Source organism: Symphalangus syndactylus, chromosome 9 (assembly GCF_028878055.3).
Source record: "Symphalangus syndactylus isolate Jambi chromosome 9, NHGRI_mSymSyn1-v2.1_pri, whole genome shotgun sequence".
NCBI lineage: Eukaryota > Metazoa > Chordata > Mammalia > Primates > Hylobatidae > Symphalangus > Symphalangus syndactylus.
In genome coordinates, this window is record NC_072431.2 from 73,324,355 (window position 1) to 73,347,909 (window position 23,555).

General features: G+C 42.0%; 1 protein-coding gene across 4 annotated transcripts in view; it reads right to left on the reverse strand.

The window, feature by feature from the left end:
- ZNF107 (zinc finger protein 107) overlaps positions 1-23,555 on the reverse strand; it is a 55,519-nt gene that overhangs the window by 23,894 nt on the left and 8,070 nt on the right. Inside the window, exons 1-4 of one of the 4 annotated variants that reach the window (XM_063608891.1) lie at positions 18,088-18,242; positions 12,886-13,003; positions 5,716-5,842; positions 5,134-5,229 (exon numbers count right to left, since the gene is read on the reverse strand). In XM_063608891.1, coding sequence (XP_063464961.1) covers positions 5,134-5,152 — 19 coding nt within the window. In that variant the 5' untranslated portion in view covers positions 5,153-5,229; positions 5,716-5,842; positions 12,886-13,003; positions 18,088-18,242. Of the gene's footprint in view, positions 1-5,133; positions 5,230-5,715; positions 5,843-12,885; positions 13,126-18,087; positions 18,243-23,555 lie in introns of those variants that run through there. The other 3 variants (XM_063608890.1, XM_063608892.1, XM_055293023.2) reach the window with 3 other exon arrangements.

Genomic DNA, 23,555 nt, shown 5'->3' on the forward strand with positions numbered 1-23,555 from the left:
TCATTCTCAGCAAACTATCGCAAGGACAAAAAACCAAACACCGCATGTTCTCACTCATAGGTGGGAACTGAACAATGAGAACACTGGGACACAGGACGGGGAACATCATACACTGGGGCCTGTTGTGGGGTGGGGGCGGGGGGAGGGATAGCATTAGGAGATATACCTAATGTAAATGACGACTTAATGGGTGCCGCACACCAACATGGCACATGTACACATATGTAACAAACCTGCATGTTGTGCATATGTACCCTAAAACTTAAAGTATAATAAAAAATAAAAAATAAGTAAATAAATAAATCTTGTCACATTTTAAGATAAACTTTGAAAATATTATGTATATTATGTCACTAAAATAAGCCAGTAAAAAACTGATGGATACTACATGATTCCACTTATATGAGATAACTTAAGTAGTCACACTCATAAAAACCAAAAGTGGAGGGGTGTTTGTCAAGGGCTGGAAAAGGGGTAAAATGGGCAGTTGTTATTTAATGGGTATTGAATTTTAGTTTCACAATATGTAAAATTTCTAGAAGTCTGTTAAATAACAATGTGAATATACTTAACATGCCTGAAATGAACAGCATATTTTTTTGACACCGGGTCTCACTCTGTCACCCAAGCTGGAGTGCAGTGGCACAATTATCACTCACTGTAGTCACTAACTCCCAGGCTCAAGTAATCCTCCTCTCTCAATCTCCCAAAGAGCTGGGAAAACAAGTGCACACTACCATGCCTGGCTATTTTTTTTAAAAAAACTGTAGGCTGGATGCGGTGGCTCATGCCTGTAATCCCAGCACTTTGAAAGGCCAAGGCAGGTGGATCAGGTCAGGAGTTCAAGACTAGCCTGGCCAGCCTGGTGAAACCCCGTCTCTACTAAAAATACAAAAATTAGCCAGGCATGGTGGTGCGCACCTGTAATCCCAGCTGCTTGGGAGGCTGAGGCAGGAGAATCACTTGAACCTGGGAGGCGGAGGTTGCAGTGAGCCAAGATCATGTTTAGCTGGGCAACAGGGCGAGACTCCATGTAAAAAAAAAAAATTGTAGAGAGGGAATTTCCATATGTTTTCCAAGCTGGTCTCAAACTTTTGCGCTCAAGCGATCCTTTTGTCTTGGCTTTCCAAAATCCTGGGATTACAGATGTGAGCCACCACCATGCCTGGCCTTGAAATGTACACTTCAATAGATTTAAGACTGTATATTTTATGTAATGAGTTTTTACAACAATTAATATTTTAAAGAAAAACTGAAAAAAATACAGAATTATAAATCTTTCCAAAAATTGCCTCAAATCACAAAAGTGTTTCTCTCACACAAAGGAAATATAAATTCATCGTTAAACACACAGTGAAAAGATGATTTCCATGACCACTTAGACAAGCTAAAACAACCATATGAAATCAGCTAAGAAAGCATATAAACAAGATAAGCCATAACCAAAATTTGGGTCATATTTATACATAAAACACGCACATATATAATCTGATTGTAATAGACATATGGCTAATTTATTTTTTAAACCCCACATTGACTTAAAAGTGTACAAACAGAATTGCAAATTATCTAAAATTACATAAATAAAACAAAACACAATAATCTGATGTTAAGAAACCTACACTGAAAAACCACACTAATATGGAACTACAAAACAGTAAGAAAAATGTTTATTCATGAAATCTTTTTTGCAATATTGATGTACCATTAAGAAAGAATTTGTCTAGATAACTGCAATATTTAACTGTGTACTCACGGGAGACAGGTATTTTGAATCATGGGCATGTGTTGTGTGGCAGTAAAGTTCAGAGAACATGCAGTATAATCATAAATAGAAGATGCTAATGAGAAAATTTTAATAAATGAGCATTTAAAAGGAAGTAGAGATAATTCTGATATTTAAAATATATGCTATTCTTACACAAAATAAAACTTCTGTAACCTGACTTTAGAAGCAAAGAATACCCTTACATTGCTAAAGAGAAAATATATGTGCATGTATATATACATTTATTTGTGTATGTAATATATATTTATATGTGTAAGTATGTGTGTGTGTGTGCACAGAATATGGTTAGAGTCTCTAATATATACAAGAAGTATTTGAGAATAAATTATATTATTATTTAGATATAGGCTGGAGAAAGTGGGTGAAAATCCTATAATTTGTTTATGCTGACAGCTAGCTCAAATTTGTAAGTAACTATTTTAGTAAATATGGAATGCCTACTAATTATCTAATTTATTTGAGGCATAACTTGTAAATTCTAGTACATTGCCCTAAATGTCTGAATCTAAAGTTATAGACAAATTTGAAGTAGAAAATAAAAAACAAAAATGTACACAGAGTGACATCAGTAAGATGGAAAAATAAAAGGTGCCCTATTTTCTTATATCCCAACAGCAAAAACATTTATCAGCCATCCCTGACAAAAAAAAAAATGTGTTTATAAGAGAGCCAGGCATCATGTATCACACCTGCAATGACAGCTACATGGTATATTCAGGTTGAAGAATTCCTTCAGACCAGGATTTAAAGACCAGCCTCAGTTATAAAGCAAGAACCCATCTAAAAAACAAGTGCCTTCAAAAACAAAAAACAAAAAAACAAAAAAAAAAGAAAAAAAAGAAATAAATATAAGTGTCTTTAAGAGAGCTCCGAGATCCAGGGAGGGAGTTGTGAAACTCTGCTAGAGCCAAAGATTGAGAAGTGTTCCTTTTCAGAGGGCGGACCCTTATTCAGGAGGCAAACTACAAGACCCCTGTACTTGGCTACAGACCAGGAAATGGCCCTCCCAACTTGGTCCCACTAATTCTGAACTTACTCTGTCATCACCTCAAGCTTCTCCCAGCCACAGTCTGTGAGAGGTCCTGTCTTTCCAGAGGCCTGGAGGAGCCATGCAGGAAGGCCTGCAGACCTTGGTCTTTACTGTGGTCCCTGAAACAGTTCAATGACTCAGTTCCAGCTCCCTGATCCACAGTTCATGTTCAGTTCCGCCTACATAGAAACCCACACAGTGGATGGGCATGGTGGCTCACGCCTGTAATCCCAGCACTTTGGGAGGCAGAGACGGGTGGATCACCTAAGGTCAGGAGTTGAGACCAGCCAGACCAACATGGTGAAACTCCGTCTCTACTAAAAATACAAAATTAGCCAGGCGTGGTGGCACACACCTGTAATCCCAGCTACTTGGGAGACTGAAGCACAAGAATCGCTTGAACCCGGGAGGCGGAGGTTGCAGTGAGCCGACATCACGCCACTGCACTCCAGCCTGGGCAAAAAGAGCGAAACTCCATCTCAAAAAAACAAACAAAAAACCCACACAGTGACCTGGAAAAATCCTCTCTAGTATTCAGTGAAAGCCATACTCATCTACATCCTGATATAAGGCCTACCATATGCAGACCCGACTGCAAAAACATGCCCTAATATCTGCCCTACAGAGCAACGTCCTGAAGGACATTCAGTCTATCCAAAACTAAAATGGGAATTAAAACTACCCAAGCTTCTAGTAACAAGCCAATAAAGGTGGACCCCAGTGCAGACCCAGCATCCTTGTGACTAAGCTACAACCCCTCTCCACTACAAACCCAGAGGGCATCCCATCACCTGGGGGGCTCAACAAAAGAAGATCTTCACTTCCTAAAATTAGTTTATAAAAACTTAAAGAGGTTTTTGCTCTTTCAAATTCACAGACACCAGTGCAAAACTATATTGTGCCCATTGTCAATGCTTTTATCATAGCACTGAAAGTATGTGGCAAAAGAATTAGTCAAAAAAAAAAAAAAACCGGCCGGGCGGGGTGGCTAACGCCTGTAATCCCAGCACTTTGGGAGGCCGAGATGGGCAGATCATGAGGTCAGGAGATCGAGACCATCCTGGCTAACATGGTGAAACCCCATCTCTACTAAAAATACAAAAAAAAAAAAAATTAGCTGAGTGTGGTAGGGGGCGCCTGTAGTCCCAGCTACTCAGGAGGCTGAGGCAGGAGAATGGCGTGAACCCAGGAGGCGGAGTTTGCAGTGAGCCGAGATCACGCCACTGCACTCCAGCCTGGGTGACAGAGCGAGACTTTGTCTCACAAATAAATAAATAAATAAAAATAAAATAAAATAAAACAACACTGAAATTGAAGACAAGTAAAAAGTTGCTGGTTGCAGATCATATACTCTTATATATACAAAACCATAAATAGTACATTAAAACCCATCAAAACTGATAAATATACTTAGTAAATTACCAAAATATAAAATTAACATACAAGTATAAATTATGGTTCCATCCACTCAAAACAATATGATAAAACAGGAAGAAAACAATCCTATTTATAATAGCATTAAGATAATATATTCTTGAGAACAAATTAAACCAAGGAGGTAAAAAAAATTTACAATGAAAGCAATTAGAGAAGACACAAATAAATTTTAAAATATTTTATGAATATAGATTGAAATAATAAATATTGATAAAGCGCCATGTTTTCCAAAGTGATCTATAGATTCAATAAACTCCCTATTGAAATTCCAGTGGCATTATTTTCACAGTAATGAAAAATACAATTCTAAAATTTACATGAAACTACAATAAACTTTGAAGAGCCAAAGCAATTTTGTGAAAAAAGAACAAAGCAGAAGAACATCATAGTTTATAATTTCAAACTATATTTCAAGACTGTAGTAATAAAAACAGAATGGAATGTGCAGAAAAATGAACAAATAAAAAAGAAAACCCAATGGAACAGAAACCACTACTCATATATTTCAGATATGATGCAAAAAATAACTTAAAAAACAGTTTAACATAGAGGTTTTCAAAACTATGCAGATACATGTGTGTCCCCCAAAACAATAAAAAAGAGTCAGATTGTGCAGTCTCGTATATGCCATGAAAAGAACTTTGGCTCTCACTGTGAACTTGAAGGAAGATCACTGAAGGGAAAGTAGAATCCTTAGAGAATTTAAAAGCATAAGACAGAAGATGCTCCTATGTGACAGCAAAAGAAAAAAAAAACTCAGGCTTTCCAGAAACTATTTCCTTTGGAACACAGCTTCCCAAATCGTATTTTAAGGACTGGCTTTTTCTTTGACCTTTGACCTTTGTCATCCGTTGTATTCACTTTCACTCTCACTTACCTGGGGGTTTGGCTACCATCTCATGTCTTTTTATATTCCAGGGCTCTTTTTTTTGCTCCAGACAGGTGATCAGATATGGCTTAGAGACAGCAATACCTGTTTTATTGAAAATAAATAACATGAATCTTAATCATATTCTCCAATTACCAATGCAGGAAGGTGCTCAGTAAAGAGGATGTAATAGAATAAATACTAATTTATAACATATATTTCTAAATATTTAGAAAATATTTTAAATTCGTAGGTTTTAAATTTTACTATCTGGTACTATTGAATCAAAAATTGGTGTTGGAAATTAGATTTTAAGGCATGAGTAACAATATTTCATGCCACTAAATTTCTGGAATTATCACTAATCTAGAGTGAAAAATACAGATTAGCTCACTAATGTGAAAAGTTCAGGTCAAGATGAAACATCTTGAAGGAATTATTTTCTACACAAAGAAATCTCAAAAATTTTCTTGAAAACAGAGATCTGAAACTCATTTATGCAAAGCATAAATTACCAGAAAACAGTCTACAAAAATAGAGAAATAAAACTTTAAGGGTATTTTAGGAATTGTGTATTGAAGTTATCCTCACCCAAAAAGACCAGGTTTCTGTAGTTCTCTAACAACACATTCCTATATAAATCCCGCTGTGCCGTATCCAGGCATTGCCACTCCTCCAGAGAGAATTCTATGGCCACATCTTTAAATGTCAATGGTTCCTGAAAAACACAAACACACACACATTTACCAAGTGGCCATGAGCTGTCACTGAATTTTTTTTAAAATGCATAGGATAGTCGGGTACGGTCATTCATGCCTGTAATCCCAGCACTTGGGAGGCCAAGGCGGGCAATCATGAGGTCAGGAGATTGAGACCATCCTGGCCAACATGGTGAAACTCCATCTCTACTAAAAATACAAAAATTAGGCCAAGCATGGTGGCTCACACCTGTAATCCCAGCACTTTAGGAGGCAGAGGCAGATCACCTGAGGTTGAGAGTTTGAGACCAGCCTGACCAACATGGTGAAACCCCATCTCTACTAAAAATACAAAATTAGCAGGGTGCAGTGGCACATGTCTGTAATCCCAGCTACTCAGGAGGCTAAGGCAGGAGAATTGCTGGAACCCAGGAAGCAGAAGTTGCAGTGAGCTGAGATTGCTCCACTGCACTCCAGCCTGACAACAGAGACTCCGTCTCAAAAAAAAAAAAAGAATAAAAAAAGTATAGGATAAAAGCTAAATATAGACAGATGAGAGGGATACAGAAAAGAACAGTTTAATGTGGTTTAGAGAAATTTTCACTGTGTTTATATTTACTTTTTTGTGACTTGTGGGAAACTACTGGATCTGCAGGAATAGAAAACACGTTGCTAAATGGAATGTCTCTGCAAGTACTGGTTTTAATAAAAAATTTTTAAAATTAGGACCCTAAAATGCATACTTTTTTTTCCCATTTATCTCCTTGTGGAATTCGGAAATTGTTAGCACCCACTCCAGAAAGGCACCAGCCAAAACTGATCTCTTCTAATCAGTTCTGTGAGGCAAGACTCCAGGGTGGGGCCAGACCTAAATAAAGCCTCCAAAAAGGGTGAATCTGAACAGAACTGCAGCTGGGAGTAAACCCTATATATTACTCTGCTCAACCCATCAACTGTATAAATATACTAATTAGCCACTTAAGCAAATCTCCTGGGGTTTTCTAGGGTAACTTTACTATAAGATAAATATGTATTCTTAGCAAAGTAAAAGAAATAAAAATATTTAAAACTCTTGTGTCCATAAACATTAATTCAAATGACCTCAGAAGTCACAACAATATAAAGAAAGTGGCCAAATAAAGCCCACACGTTTTCCCACACATATATTCACTTTGCCAACCATATGATGCTTAATTCAACCATGTATTCAGTTGCTAGTCTAGACTAACAGTTCCTAGATGGTAGGGACCATGACTGCTTTATCTATTTTTCTAATGGCCATATGAAATGGTAGCAATTAGTTTATCTGCTTGAGTCTCCAGACCTCCTCCTTGTTTTTCACCCAACTACCAGGAAACTGGGAAACTCTCAACTGGATACCAACCAAAGACATCTCTTGTATGAGGGGAGGAGCAAACACAGGATGACTCATTTCTCTTACACTGAGACAGAGGCAGAATTAACCTCTCTTCTCAACCTGACACAGTTCTGCTCTGGACATCCTCAAATATCTCAAAGATGCCTAGGTGATTGTGAGAGAGTTCCCAGTGACCCTGGGCTGATGGCCCAAGGATAAGGCAGGCAGGAGAGACTCGGGCTGATTCTAAATAGAAAGTGGAACTGCCACAGTGGAGGTCCAGATTACGGGTCCTGATTAGCTAGCTCTTGGGCAAAAGGAAAGACAAAAATACTCTAGTCCAGTATTACATTTTACAGTTAAGTATAATTGTGATCATGACTCTCGATACTTTGTGGCCTTCATCTCTCACCCCTAAGATGCTTGCTTATGCTTACAGAATCTGTCAACAGATTCTGTTTACACCTGGATCCTCTCACATAACTGTAGCAGGTCACTGAATAAGATCTGAAAAGTTCTAAGAGCAACACTCTCAAAGGGAAGCTTTAAGATGTCTATGTTGACATCTCACAATGCAGAAAATGCCTCCTGTTGGTTTTCTGTACATTCTCAATCCAGAGTCTGGCCCTGTCTTGTAAATACCAGGGAGAGGCCAGATCTCATGTACAGATTCTAGGTGGGAGCAGCCTGCCTCTGCATTCTTGGGTATTACAGCAAGTGGAGTACAACCAAAGGACAGATTGCCTCATAGTGGCTGCTCTAGCACATTCTAAATATGTCTACTTGAAAGGAAAAAGCTGAAGCTACAGGAATGTAAGTAGAGAGTTTATTTTGAGCCAAGATTGGGAATTGTAAAACCTGGGATCAAAGATTCACATTGCCAGGAATCTACACTTTGATTAGCACAGCTACAAGTGGATTTGTAAAGGCAAAAAGAGAAGGAAAGAGGATGGGCTGATACAAAGTTGTTTGTCAGAAACTCTCATTTGTTTCCAAAAAAAAACATTGACTATTGATTGGATAAACATTGTTAAGCTATAGGGTGTGGGTTACAGGATCCAGTGTGTCATTATTAATTTATAGCTACTTGTGGCAATAGCAAGCAGTTTCAAGAGATAAATTCATAGCTCAAAGAACAGAGAAATACATAATTGTGGTATTATTTTAATGTCTCTGAACCTTACAACTAAAAGAATTTGCATTTCTCAGATAAAAGGTTTTATTTTTTCTCAAATCTTAAGACCCTGATTCAGAATTTGGAGCTGCAAATTTAGTTCCTGGATGGGTGCAGTAGCAGTAGGTGTCATCTGCACATTTGTGGGTATTTTAAGAAGAGGAAGGGGTTGGGTGTGGTGGCTCATACCTGTAACCCCAGCACTTTGGGAGGCCGAGGCAGGCAGATCACCTGAGATCACGAGTTTGAGACCAGCCTGGCCAACACGGTGAAACCCCGCCTTCCACTAAACATACAAAAATTAGCTGTACGTCTTGGTGCGCGCTTGTAATCCCAGCTACTCAGGAGGCTGAGGCAGGAGAATCATTTGAACCCAGAAGGTGGAGGTTGCAGTGAGCCAAGATCATGCCACTGCACTCCAGCCTGGGCGACAGAGTGAGACTCCATCTCAAAAAAAAAAAAAAAAAAAAAAAAAGAAGAGGAAGGGAAAAAAAATGGAGATTCTCTACTTAATGCACACATGTTACTCTGGGTTTCTGGGTCCCATGATCTCTGAAGCAGTTTCTGGTCTAAAGATACAAGAGTCACTGAAAGAGGTAAAATGGTTAATTGCTGCCCTGTGAAGTATGCAGAAATCTGGCCTAGCTCTCTAGAGGTGACTGTTGAGGACTATAACACCAAATAGACAGAGACACAATTCTGCCTGCATATTTAGGGGACAGCATGCATTTTGCAGCACAATCATGAGTTGACTGGAAGCCTGAAAGGAAAAGCCTCCTCTGGATTAAAGCTTGGTTGGCACCATATATGTTTATATCGTGTGTAGTAATTCTAGACAGTGTTTGGAAAACATAACTAAAAGAAAAAATTTCTCCAGCTCCAGAGTAACTCCACAATGATAGAACAGAAAGAAAACCGTTTTATTACACAATTCAACCAGAATGTGACATGCATCACAATCTGCTTAAGAGACTGCAAAGACAGAAAGACAGTCACAATAATTAGTCCACAAGTAGAAAAATTTACAGCACATGTCATACATAGTTCATCATAAATTCACCTGGTAATTGGGGAGGTCATCCATATATGCTAATTGGTTATAATCAATGACAAAATAAACTTTTCACATCTTCATGACAAAAGGTAATTCTGCAACTTAAAGCCAGGTGCCTCCTGCTTGCCGTCTCTTGGTGGCTTGTGTCCTCTTGACTCCTACCATCTGCCACTGAGGCAGAGCCCCCAGCACACAGCTCACACCTGGCACCCTATATATAACCCCAATTGCCACAGCAGCACTTCAATGCCACATCAGAGAATGAAGCCTGAGCTGCAGGCCTCCTGGGTAGAATTGCACCTTTACAATAATGGGAATGGGTGTGGTGTTTAAGCCTCAGTTTTTTATTTATAATGGTGACATGGAAATCACTCTGCTGGATTTCCAGCATGAGTCCATATAGAGATAGCTCCAAGAGTTCTCACTGTGACAGCCCACCTCATTCACAGACACCATGGGATAGTAATAGGGCTTCCAAAACAGACACCCAATGCATTCAAGAGAAAAACAGCTCACTCTGAAAATGATTATATTGAGAGAAAAAAAAAAGAAGATAAAAGCATCTTAAGAAAAAATCTCAGATTAGATACGATTGAACAAGTCAGCCAGAAAATATTCCCCTAAAACACATTTCTCTGTAAAAACCCAAAGTGCACAGCTACCCTCAGTATGAAAAACATGAGCATTATGAATAATGGGGGGCATATTCTCAGCAGAATTGTGTAAGTGTGTATTACAGCGTGGTCTGGATTGAAGACCCAAGTGGGCTTTGTGTGAGCAACGAGGCCATTTATTCACTTGGGTGCTAGTGGGCTGAATCGGAAAAGGGAGTCAGCCCGGAGGTGTGAGGGAAAGCAGTCTTTATAGGGCAAAGTGGCGGGTGGAAAATTACAACATGGTTTTGGGACTTGTTGACTCAAGAAGTTGATCGACCAGTTGGAACAGAAACCCATTATTCTTCTTTTGTGGTTTTTGGTTGTTGCAGGTTTTCTGGTTCCAGGAAATCTGGAGGCGTATGTGCCGGCCACAGAGTTCTTAATGGCCGACCATCAATAACGGCCTGCTGGCAATAATGCAGCCATATTTGTGGGATATGACATTCCTGTCTTTTTGTTTTAATAAGAAAAGAAGTGGATGGGGCGATGTTTCTCAGGGATTCTTTGAGCGGGACTTGGGGTGGCACGGACTCCTAACTGGGAGAGAGATCTTGGGGTGGGGGTGACATTGAGGGGCAGTTAGGAGTAGCATTTGTCGCATAGATTGACTGGTAGTAGCTTGAATGAGATTTTGTAGGAACTGAGAGGCTAGACGGAAGAGGCAGGGTCCAAATAGGAGAAGGAGAATGATGGAAATGAGGGGCCCAGCTATAGGGAGAAGCCACAACGCCCAGCTCCAAAGATTGGTGTGAAGAGTCTGAAAGACGTTGCCTGATTTTAGAAGCCTTTTCATTTAACTGCCAGGCAGCATCTCGTACTAGTCCAGACTGGTTGGTGGAAAAACAACAATCTTCCCCTAAAAAGGTGCATAGCCCACCTTTTTCGGCGGTTAGGAGGTCTAAGCCACGGTGGTTCTGGAGAGTTACTGCTGCTAAGGAGTCTATTTGGGATTGGAGAGTAAGGGTGGATTTTGCTATGTCTTGTAGGCTGTCTGAGGGATCCTTTGAGAATGTATGATAGTAGGACAGGGAAGGGGACAAACCTGCTATTCTGGTTCCTGTGGCATTGTTAATTCCTAGTCCTATAAGCAAGGGTATTATCTGCACGGCCCTATGCTGATGGACTTGGGCTCTGACAGGGACTGGTAAGGTTTGGTTTCCAGGGGCAATGTCAGTTTTGGGGCTTAGGAAGATTAGGGTACAGGTGCCTGTCCAGTTAGTGGGGAGGCAGACATAGGTTGAAGTTCCACACAAGAAGAATATGCCTTGGCTGGGTAGGCAGAACTGGCTGTGTATGTTAAAAAGGTGTGTGAATTTGTTTTCATTTTCCCACACCCCTAGGGTACTTGCCAAGGCGGCCCCGGTAAGCGGCTGAAAAGGGATGTTTGGGATAAGCTGAGTGGCTCCTTGTGTTTTATTTTCCCACTGGAGGAAAAATCATTTTGTATCTACTAGGAGCCACTCAGAAGGGTAATCAAAAGAGGGGATAAGGAGGCATTCATCCGTGGTGGGAGTACTGCTGCAGGAGGTCCAGGCGTGAATGGTCATGCAGTGCGTATGCCTGCCATTACAAAACCTAGATTGTTTGTTAAGCAGAGAGGTGCTGATGACTTCTGGGGGCTTTAAGAAGCGGACAGGCTGTTTGAGTGTAGCCATTTGGGAGACCTGGAAGTTAATATAGTCAGTTGGGGCTTGAAGCTACAAGGCGTAGTTGCACTGACGGAACAGTAGGTGACCTAGAGGTAGGCCTGATGACAGGTTGTGTTGGATGCATAAAAGGGCTTGGAAAGTTAAGATAGTGTTTGTAGTCACAGGGCCGTGTATGGGCTTTTCATTACTTGTTTAATGGGTGAGGCTGGACATGTAGGAGCGTAAAAGTTGAACTGCACGTCCTGTCAGGGTATTTTCAGTCATTTCATTGATGGAGAAGTCAGCCAATGACTGCGTATGTGGGAGTTGGAAGGGGCTTTTTCCTTCATTACGAGGGTGGTAGGTTAAGCTAGTAACTACCCAGTTTTTTGCGGGAATGAGAGTGGCAACGTAAGTGGTAGCTGATAGAGAAATGCAAAGCCAGCAGTCCTTTGCCAAAGAAGGGTTGGACTGGTTTAACAGAAAGTGGGTTGAGAGTTTTGTAGAGGTAATTAGGCATTACTGGAAGTGGGAGTGCAGCCATGCCAGGTAGCCAAAGGAGCAGGAGGGATAGATAAAGAGTGAGTAGGAAGGTAAATAGAGGCGTCTCATCTGGGGAGAAGTTATACAGAGCGCCCTAAAAGATGAGATCATCTATCCAGTTTAAGAGAGAATCTAAGGTGGGAGTTTGGGGATGAAACCAGATGTCTTGGCAGATACAGTGGAGGAAGAGGGTGAAGCAGCAGGGCGGACAGGAGCAGGACATTTAAGTTTCTTCAGGGATTTGGGTAAGTTTTAACGAGGTCGGGGAGAGTACTTCCGACTTCCAAGAGGAGGAAGAAGGGTCAGGCTGAGTGTCAGATGGACACAGCTTTACTCTGGAAGGGTGAATTCACTGAGGAGGATCTTGTAAGCGGACAGCTGTTGGGGTACCATAAATGACCAGGAAGGGTCCTGTCCACCAAAGTTGTAGAGATCAGGGGGTTAAGCTCTTTATCAGGACAGGCTGTCCGGCCAGAGTGTCCTCATATGGCTGGGTATCTGGGGTGGGTCAAAGAAGGTTGGCAGCCTGACAGATTTCATTCCTAGCCTGTTGGAGGACTGGTAAATAGTCCCCAAGAAGACTGGTGTCTGGGATGAGATTGGGCCCGAGTAGAAAAGTACTACCATGTTAAGAGTTCGAATGGGCTATACCTGGTAGGTTCATGGGTGGTGGCTCAGATCCGGAGAAGCACAAGTGGTAGGAGAACAGTCCAGTCCTTCGGAGTTGGAGGGTGAGTTTTTAAGAGGCCGTTGGCTCTTTCAACCTTTCCTGAGGAATGAGGATGGTATGGGGTGTGGAGATTCCACTGGATGCCAAGGGCCTGGGAAACTGCCTGGGTAATTTGGCTAATGAAGTCTGGACCATTGTCAGATTGGATGGAAGTAGGGAGGCTGAAACAGGTAATAATATCTGTTAGAAGAGAGGTAATAACTGCTGCGGCCTTTTCAGATCCAGTAGGGAAGGCCTCAACCCATCTGATGAAGGTATCAACCCAAACTAGGAGGTACTTATATTTTTTGACACGAGGCATATGAGTGAAGTCAATTTGCCAATCTTGTGTAGTAGTAAACCCTCGGGCCTGATGTGTTGGGAAAGGAGGGGGCCTAAGAAAACTTTGGGGGTTGGTGGAGTGGCAGACAGAACATTGAGAGGTGATTGCTTTAAGGATGGACTTCCTAGCAGGGCGCAGTGGCTCACGCTTGTAATCCCAGCACTTTGGGAGGCCGAGGCGGGCGGATCACGAGGTCAGGGATCAAGACCACGGTGAAACCCCGTCTCTACTAAAAATACAAAAAAATTAGCCGGGCGTGGTGGCGGGCGCCTGTAGTCCCAGCTACTTGGAGAGGCTAAGGCAGGAGAATGGCATGAACCCAGGAGGCAGAGCTTGCAGTGAGCCGAGATTGCGCCACTGCACTCCAGCCTGGGCTGGAGCGAGACTCCGCCTCAAAAAAAAAAAGGATGGACTTCCACGATGAGAAAGAAATAAGGGGCTCTAGGAGGCGAGCCAAAGGCTTATATCCTACATGGAAGCAGTCATGGAGGGATGAGAGAATAGATTGTGCTTGTGAGGCAGGAAGAAGGAACTTTCTATGATCTAAGAACCATTTGCCTTGTGAGTTGGAAAGGACTAGTAGAGCAGGTTTTCAGAAGAAGAGCAGTAGGTAGGGATGATAGATGAGAAAGAAACATACTGGTCTTTTGGAGCAGAGACTGGAACGTCTGCAGACACTGAGGCATTTGCCACCTCTTTTGCTATTTTATTGGCATGGGCATTTCCTTTAGTGATAGGGTCTGTTGGTTTTTGGCGTCCTCTGCAGTGGATAACTCCAGCCTTGGCTGGCAGGAGAGCAGCCTTAAGGAGGGCCTTTATGAGAAAGGCAATGATAATGGAAGACCCTTGTGTGGTTAGAAAACCTCTTTCCACCCAGATGGCAGCACTGTGATGAAGGATGTAGAAAGCATACTTGGAATCAGTATAAATATTGACGTCCATTCCCTTAGAGAGAGACAGCGTGAGTTAAAGCAATTAGTTCAGCTTGCTGAGAGGTGGTGGAGGGTGGAAGTGCAGCAGCCTCGATAACAGATGTGTGGGACACAACAAACAGCATAACCTGCCTTGGCTGGTGAAAATTGGTTGGGCCTTGAAGAACTACCATCGATAAACCAAGTGTGGTCTGGGTTTGGGACTGGAAAAACAGAAATGTGAGGAAAGGGGGAGGATGCCATGTGTATTAAGGAGATGCAGTCATGTGGCTCAGGACATGTGTTGGGTGCTAAGTGAAAGGCTGGGTTAAAATTGGGTCCAAGAGTAATGGTTAGCATGGGGTTTAAAATAAAGAGCGAATAAAGCTGAAGGAGATGGGAGGAGGAGAGTAGGTGTGTGAGGTGAGAGGAAGAAATGAGACTCCAGAGGTTGTGAGCACTATAGAGGGTAACTAAGGTGTAACCAGTGATTTTGAGGGATTCTAGGAGTATTAGGGCAGTGGCCACTGCAGCTCGTAAACAGGGCAGCCAGCCTAGGACTGTGAGGTCAAGTTGTTTAGATAAGTAGGCCACCGGTTGTGGGCCTGGCCCATGTGTTAGGACCCCAACTGCACATCCCTTTACCTCTGCCATGTAGAGAGAGAAGGGCTGGGTGGAGTCACGGAGCGCTAGTGAGGAGGCTGTCTCAAGAGCTTTTTTCAGGGAGTGAAAGGATGAATGAGGGAAGGTTTTGGGGTCTATGGGGTCAGCTAGGTTGCCTTTTGTAAGCTTATAAAGGGGTTTTGTTAAGAGGGCAAAAGCAGGTACCTAGAGGTGGAAGTACCCAATGATGCCTAGGAAGGAGAGAAGCTGCTGTTTTTGAAGGGACTGGGGTCCAGGAGATTAGGTGAATACGGTCAGCGGTAAGACTGCAGGTGTGCTGATGGAGAATTATGCTGAGATAAATAACAGAAGGGGAAGAAATCTGAGCTTTAGAAGGGGACATTCGGTACCCTTTAGAGTCTAAATGCTGAAGGAGTAGGAGGATATTCTGTTGGGAGAATTCCTAGGAGGGACTGCAGAGAAGATCATCGACATACTGGATGAGGTAGGAAAACGCAGGCTGAAAAGAAAGTAAGTCGCAGGCAAGGGCTTGGCTAAAAATAATGAGGGCTATCCCGGAAGCCCTAGGAAGAATGGTCCAGGTTAGTTGTTGGGATTGATGGGTGTCAGCGTCAGTCCAGGTGAAGGCAAAAAGAGGTTGAGAGGAGGGGTGCAGGGGAATGGTGTAGAAGGCATCTTTTAGGTTGAGAATGGAATAATAGGTAGTGGTGGACAAGACAGTGTATGGGTTTGGCACTATAGGATGGATGAAAAGTATAATCTGATTGATGAGATGAAGGTCTTGAACTAATCTGTAGGACTTGTCTGGTTTTTTGAAAGGGAAGGATGGGAGGGTTAATGGGTACTAAGAGGCCATGTTGTAAAAGGCGGGTAAAAAGGCTTTAGGCCTTTTAGGGGTGGCATAGGGATAGAGTACTGGCATTGGGCAGGGTAAGGATGGTTTGGCCTTAAAGGGATGATCAGTGGGGGAGTGATCTGTAGTGAGGGAGGGAGAGATGATATCCCAGACCCTGGGGTTGAAGAAGGGAGATGCTAGAGGAGCTTGTGGGGATGGCGAGGGGTTGGGGTGAAGGGTGGCAAGGAGGTGTGGATGTAGCCTAGGAATAGTGAGGGAGGCAGACAGTTTTGTTAGGATGCCTCGGCCAAGGAAAGGGACTGGACAAGTGGGGATGACTAAAAGGAGTGCGAAAAGGAGTGCTGACCTAGTTGACACCACACCAGTGGAGTCTGGAGAGGTCTGGAGGCTTTGCCATCAATTCTCACAACAGTCATGGAGGCTAGGGAGACAGGTCCCTGAAAGGAGGGCAGGGTGGAGTGGGTGGCCCCCATATCAATCAAAAAGGGGATGGACTTACCCTCCACCTTAAGAGTTACCCAAGGTCCATGATGGTCCATGGGGCTTCTGAGGTGTTCGGGCAGTGTCATTCCTAAGCCGCCAAGCCGAGGAGATCAGGGAAGGAGTCAGCCAGGGGGCTGTGGGGTTGAGCTCCAGGAGCTCTAGGGATAGCAGCTTGAGTTGGACAGTCTGACTTCCAGTGAGGGCCAGCACAAACAGGGCATGGCTTAGGAGGAACCCCAGGCTGCAGGCATTCCTTGGCCCAGTGACTATTTTTATGGCACTTGAAGCATGGCCCTGGAGGGGCTGCTGGGCGCTGCGGTCAGGACACCTTGAAATCCCTACAGGCCATTGGTGTGGCTGGGGTTCGTCTTATGGCGGAGGCAAGCATCTGTAATTCAGAAACACGCTGCCACCAGGTAGCTACCTCTTCCCTGTTACTGAACACCTTAAAGGCAAGGTTAATTAAATCCTGTTGTGGGATGTGAGGGCCAGACTCTAATTTTTGAAGTTTTTTTCTAACGTCAGGAGCTGACTGGGTAATAAAATGCATGAGTTGGCATTCTGGCCCCTGGCCCTTCAGGGTCTAAAGCTGTATACCGTCCGAGGGTGGCGGCCAGACGGGCCATAAACTGGGCTGGATTTTTGTCCTTGCCCTGAGTGATTTCTTTTAACTTATCATAATTGACAGCCTTATATGCAGCTTTTTGGAGGCCCTCTACTAAGCAAGTGATCATATAATCTCGCCCGGCCATACCAGGAGATCCTGTTTGATAGTTCCACTGGGGGTCCTCACAGGGGACCTCCCTGGCACCTTCCTGGAGACCTGGCTCAAGGCGCCGGTGGTCATATGCATAGGACTGAGCTAGGGCCCAAACACCCTTCCATTCTTCAGGAGTGAGTGTAGAAGTGAGGATGACATTTAAGTCACTCCAGGTGAGGTTAAAAGACTGAGTTAAGTATCGACATTCCTGGATATATTTAGTGGAGTCTGACGGAAAAGAACCTAAATGCTGGCTGACCTGAGACAGGTCAGACAGGGAGAAAGAAACATGAACTTGGACTATCCCTTCAGCTCCAGCCACCTCTCAAAGGGGAAATAGAGGGGTGGGAGGAGGGAGATTAGAAGTGGGACCAAATTGTAAGCCAGATCGGGTATGGGGCACAGTAGGGACAGAAGGGATATAGGAAGGCACGGTATGGGTAGAAGGGGGACTGGGGTCTGGAGAAGGGTTGGGACCGGAGTCGGACAGGCAGGGAGGAGAGATATCAGAAGGGTCTGTGGACAGGGAGGCTCGCTGTCGCCAGAGGGTGATAGGGGAGCAGACGGGAGGGACAGAAGGAGAATTTGAGACAAATCGCATTGGGAACAAGGGCTGGGGAGGGACCAAAGTGTAAAACATGCCTGGATGTATGGAACTTCAAATCATTTGCCCATTTTGTGACAAAAGTTGTCTAAGTCCCACAAAATAGAGAAATTGAAAGTGCTGTTTTCTGGCCACTGAGAGCCACTGTCTAATTTATATTGGGGCCAGGCCACATTACAGAAGAAAATGAGATGTTTAGGTTCCAGATCAGGTGAAAGACGGAGGGGTTTTAGATTCTTTAGAACACAGGCTAAGGGAGAAGAAGGAGGAATGGAGGGCGGAAGGGTGCCCATAATGAACAGTGGAGGACTGAAGAAACAGAGAAACAGAGAGAGAGAAACGAGGAGGAGAGCAACCACAAGGACCTTCAGCGGGTGTCCCCAGCTGGGTTGTGCAGTGGATGAGTGGCCAAGGCACATGCCCCTGTGGTTGACCAGTCACCTAGGGAAGTCTGTCTTCCCAGAGATAATCCATGACCAAAGTTAGATTTAGGAAGCACGGACAGTGAGTGTCCTCTGCTCTCTAAGAAAAGGAAAGTTTGAGAAAGGATGGAGGTCTCTTACCTATCCGAAGGCAGAGGCGGGGCTTTTACAGAGCTGGTCGGAGGTACCGCGGTCACGGGTGGGTCTCTTCAAGAAGTCGGGGGAAGGGGCTAGGGGACACGACTCCCAAAGGAGTTCCCCTATCCCGGATTTCAGCATCAAATGTGTGCTATGGTGTGGTCTAGATTGAAGAGACAACCCAAGCAGGCTTTGTGTGAGCTCGCACCTAAGTGAATAAACAGCCTCACTGCTCACACAAAGCCTGCTTGGGTCGTCTCTTCAATCCAGACTACACCTTAACACAAAGTAAGGTTCCTCTTTCATCTCTGCTGCTCTCTTATCTTCTAGCCATTGAATGGGAGATCTATACTGGAATATGCCTGACAATTTCCACCAAAACATTATGATGAGCAATTGGAATATGACTTTGTTAATATAGTGGAATATATTTGAGCTTGCATCATGGCTAACTGAAGAGCTATTATGGTTTTTGAGTGGCCACATTACCCTTGTTTATTTGTCTTGTAATAGCAGCATTCCAATTTAGTGAAATAAAAGACACTAAAATCATGCTTCCCTAATGTCTATTGAATAAACTAGTAAGCATATCATACTAATATCTACTGTAATAATTTGGTAGTAAATTTTATTTTACATTGGATAAAATATATAAGTATAAATAATTTGGCCGGGCGCGGTGGCTCACGCTTGTAATCCCAGCACTTTGGGAGGCCGAGGCAGGCGGATCACGAGGTCAGGAGATCGAGACCACGGTGAAACTCTGCCTCTACTAAAAAATACAAAAAAAAATTAGCCGGGCGTGGTGGCAGGCGCCTGTAGTCCCAGCTACTTGGAGAGGCTGAGGCAGGAGAATGGCGTGAACCCAGGAGGTGGAGCTTACAGTGAGCCGAGATTGCGCCACTGCACTCCAGCCTGGGCGACAGAGCGAGACTCCGTTTCAAAAAAAAAAATAATAAATAATAATAATTTTAGTGTACTAGTCATAATGTACATAGGATTTTAAAATATTGTCTGTAACCATAATTCAATGCAAACACTTTATGTTTCGAAAGTATGAATAACAAAATTAAAATGACTAAGGGATTCAGTCAAAGTAAATATTGTGGCCTTATATTTATACTAGTGTAGAAAATACTGTTTAATTGATATGAATGCAGTTTGTCTACAAATGCTACACCTAACTATGCTAATTGTTCTGAAGTAATAAATAGAAACCAAAGAACAACTACATACTCCACTGTTCAGTTCATACACTGAACCTCGCTTTTGCAATGGAAGTATTTTAGCATGCAAATATTAGATAATTACGTTGGATAATCCGTTTTCTGTCAAAGGAATTTACTCAGCATTTTTTAGTCTTCATTATTCTGTACTGCTAAATTTAATACTATCTTTGTGCTCAACTTCTGTGTGCTCTTAAAATGAGCTTTGATTTAAACAAAACTGTGTCTGCTTTAAAAGATTAAAAAATTTTAAAAATTTTGCTAAAGCAAAAACAAAGCAATAAATCTGAGGTCTTAGATAAAGACAATCCCAAATCAAGAACAATGACCAAAAATTTATTTAGCTATTAATACAATTTGTGTATCTTTCAAAACAAAGACAAAAATCTACATATAATTTAAATCCTTTAAGAAGAGATTAGCAAAATAGACTCCCTTATTTTCACATAGGAGAATAAAGCCTCTTATTTCTAATTTTTATTTTCTCCTACAACAGACAGGTCTCTGGACATGTTTTTGAACTCTTGGACGTCTTTTTTTTTTTTTGAGACAGAGTCTCGCTCTGTCGCCTAGGCTGGAGTGCAGTGGCGTGATCTTGGCTCACTGCAAGCTCCACCTCGCGGGTTCACGCCATTCTCCTGCCTCAGCCTCCCAAGTAGCTGGGTCTACAGGCACCCACCACCACGCCTGGCTAATTTTTTGTATTTTTAGTAGAGACGGGGTTTCACCGTGTTAGCCAGGATGGTCTGGATCTCCTGACCTTGTGATCCGCCCACCTCAGCCTCCCAAAGTGCTGGGATTACAGGCGTGAGCCACCACGCCCAGCCGAACTCTTGGACATCGTAATGTTGCACACTGTATGCAACTTAAAGAATGTTATCAGAAAAAAAAACAGAAGAGAGAAAGGTGTTATTAAAAAAAAAAAAAAAAAAATCCAGCAAGGTGCGGTGGCTCATGCCTGTAATCCCAGCACTTTCAGAGGCCAAGGCAGATGGATCACCTAAGGTCACAAGTTCGAGACCAGCCTGACCAACATGGCAAAACCCCGTCTCTACTAAAAATACAAAAATTTGCCAGGCATGGTGATGCATGCCTGTAATCCCAGCTACTTGGGAAGCTGAGGCAAGTGAATGGCTTGAACCTGGGAGACAGAGGTTGCAGTGAGCCAAAATCATGCCACTGCACTCCAGCCTGGGCAACAAGAGTGAAACTCCATCTCAAAAAAAAAAAAAAAAAAAAAAAAAAAAAAAAAAAAAAAAATCCATGGGTATGTTAATCAAGAAGAATGACAAGACAAATCTCAATCATTATAGGAGGTTTTTTGCCAAAGTTAAGGATGTGTGCCCTGGAGACAAATCTGTGTCTTTCTTCCAAGATGATTTTGAGGACTTCAAATTTAAAGGGAAAAGGGTGGGATATTGGTAAATATACAATTTTCATGTAAGAAGAGGATAGAAAAATACAGTCATTCATGCCTTTGTCTGACTCAGTGAATCTGCATTTTTTTTTAACATAAGATGACACAGACAAATAGGGCAGAAGAAAAATGCAGGGAACCTGAATTTTTACATAAGATAACATAGACAAAATGGGGCAGAGGAACAGATAGGCATCTGTGTCTGATGGAAAGGGGAGTGACTGAACCCATAAACTATCAATTTACATTTCTATGATAAAATGTTAACAGAATCACCTTGGGGTAAAGATCTGCAGCTCACTAGGAATTTTATTGTGGACACATGGGGGGAGGTACGCAGCTTTTCATCTTGTAACCATCTTATTTAGGAACCAAAAGGGAAAGGCAGGTTTGTATGACCCAGTTCTCAGATTAACTTTTCTCTTTGGCTTAATGAGTTTGGAGTCCCAAGATTTAATTTGCTTTCACAGGTGCACATGAATAAAGCAATTTCTTAGAGATTTATAAAGAGACTTAGATTCTGACACAATAATGGTGGGAGACTACAACACCCCACAGACACTAATAAATCACTGAGGCAAAAAATTAACAAAGATAGCAGGACCTAAATGTAACACTTGACCAAATAGTCCTAACAGACATCTACAGAACTCTTCATCTACAAACTACATAATGTACATTTTTCTCATCACCATATGGCACATACTCTAAAACTGACCACAATCAGAAATAAAACAATTCTCAGTAAATTCAAACATCCCAAAATTATACCAACCACACACTCAGATCACAGCCTGATAAAAATATAATTGAATACAAAGAAAACCACTTGAAACCATACAATTACATACAAATTAAAAAACCTGGGCTGGGCATGGTGGCTCACGCCTGTAATCCCAGCACTTTGGGAGGCAGAGGCAGGCAGATCACTTGAGGTCAGGAGTTTGAGACCAGCCTGACCAACATGGTGAAACCCTGCCTCTATTAAATATACAAAAATTAGCCGGACGTGGTGGTGCATGCCTGTAATCCCAGCTACTCGGGAGGTTGAGGCACAGAATCACTTGAGCCCGGGAGGCAGAGGTTGCAGTGAGCCGAGATCGTGCCACTGCACTCCAGCCTGGGTGACAGAGTGAGACTCTGTCTCACAAAACAAACAAACACCTGCACCTGAATGACTTTTTGGTAAATAATAAAATTAAGGGAGAAAAAGAAATTCTTTGGAACAAATGAGAACAAAGTACTGCAACACAGCTGACACAGTGTTAAGAAGGAAATTTATAGCACCAAATGTTCACGTTAAAAAGTTAAAAAGATCTCAATTTAACAAACTAACATTATAAATAAAAGAATGAGAGCAGCAAGAGGAAACCAACTTCTAAACTAGCAGAAGGCAAGAAATAACCAAAATCACATCTGTACCAAAGGAAATTTAGACATGAAAAACCATACAAAAGATCAAGAAACCTAGGAGTTAAATCTTTTAAAAAAATTAATAAGTTAAATAAACCACTAGTTAGATTCATGACGAAGACAAGATCCAAATAAACACAATTAGAAATGACAAAAGAAGCATTACCACTGACCCCACAAAAATACAAATAACTGTTGAAGTCTGCTATGAACACCTCTATGCACACAAACTAGAAAATCTAAAAGAAATGGATAAATTCCTGAACAAATACATCCTCCCAAGACTGAGCAAAAAAAGAAATTGAATCCCTGAATAGACCAATAACAAGCTCCAAAACTGAATTACTAATAAATAGACAAGCAACCAAAAAAAGCCCAGGACCAGAGAGATTTACAGCTGAATTTTGCCAGATGTACAAAGAAGAGCTGGTACCATTTCTTCTAAAACTATTTCAAAAAATTGAGAAGGCACTCTTCCCAACTCATTACATAAGAACAGTATCATATGATACCAAAAACCTGACAGAGATATAACAAAAAAAGAAAACTTCAGGTCAATATCCTTGATGACCATTTATGCAAAAATCATCAGCAAAATACCGGCAAACTGAATCCAGCAGCACATCATAAAAGCTAATCCACTATGATCAAGTAGACTTTATCCCTGGCATATAAGGTTGGTTCAACATACACAAATCAATAAATGTGATTCATCACATAAACAGAAATACAGACAAAAACCACAAGATTATCTCAATAGATGCAGAAGAAGCTTTCAATAAAATTTAACATCCTTTGCATTAAAATAATTAAAGGCCCTCAACAAAGTAGGCACTGAAGGTACATACTTCAAAATAATGAGTTATCTATGAGGAACCCACAACCAACATATGGAATGGACAAAACTAGAAGCATTTCTCCATGAAAACCGGCACAAGACAAGGATGCTTTCTCCCACCACTCCTATTCAACATAGAATTGGTAGTCCTCACTAGAGCAATCCGGCAAGAGACAAAAATAAAAGGCATCCAAATAGTAAGCAAACAAGTCAAACTATCCTGTTTGCAGACAACATATCTAGAAAAGCCTATAGTCCCCACAGAAAAGCTCTTTAAACTGAAAAATAACTGAAGCAAAATTTCAGAATACAAAATAAATGTACAAAAATCAGTAGCATCCCTCTACATCAACAACATCCAAGACGAAAACCAAATCAAAAACACAATCTCATTCACAATTGCTACAAAAAGAATATTTAGGAATACAGCTAATCAGGAAGGTGAAAGATCTCTACAACAACAATTACAAAACACTGCTTAAAGAAGTTAGATATGTCACAAATAAATGGAAAATCATTTTATGCTCATGGATAGAAAAGATCAAAATTATTAAAATGGCCATATTGCCCAAAGAAA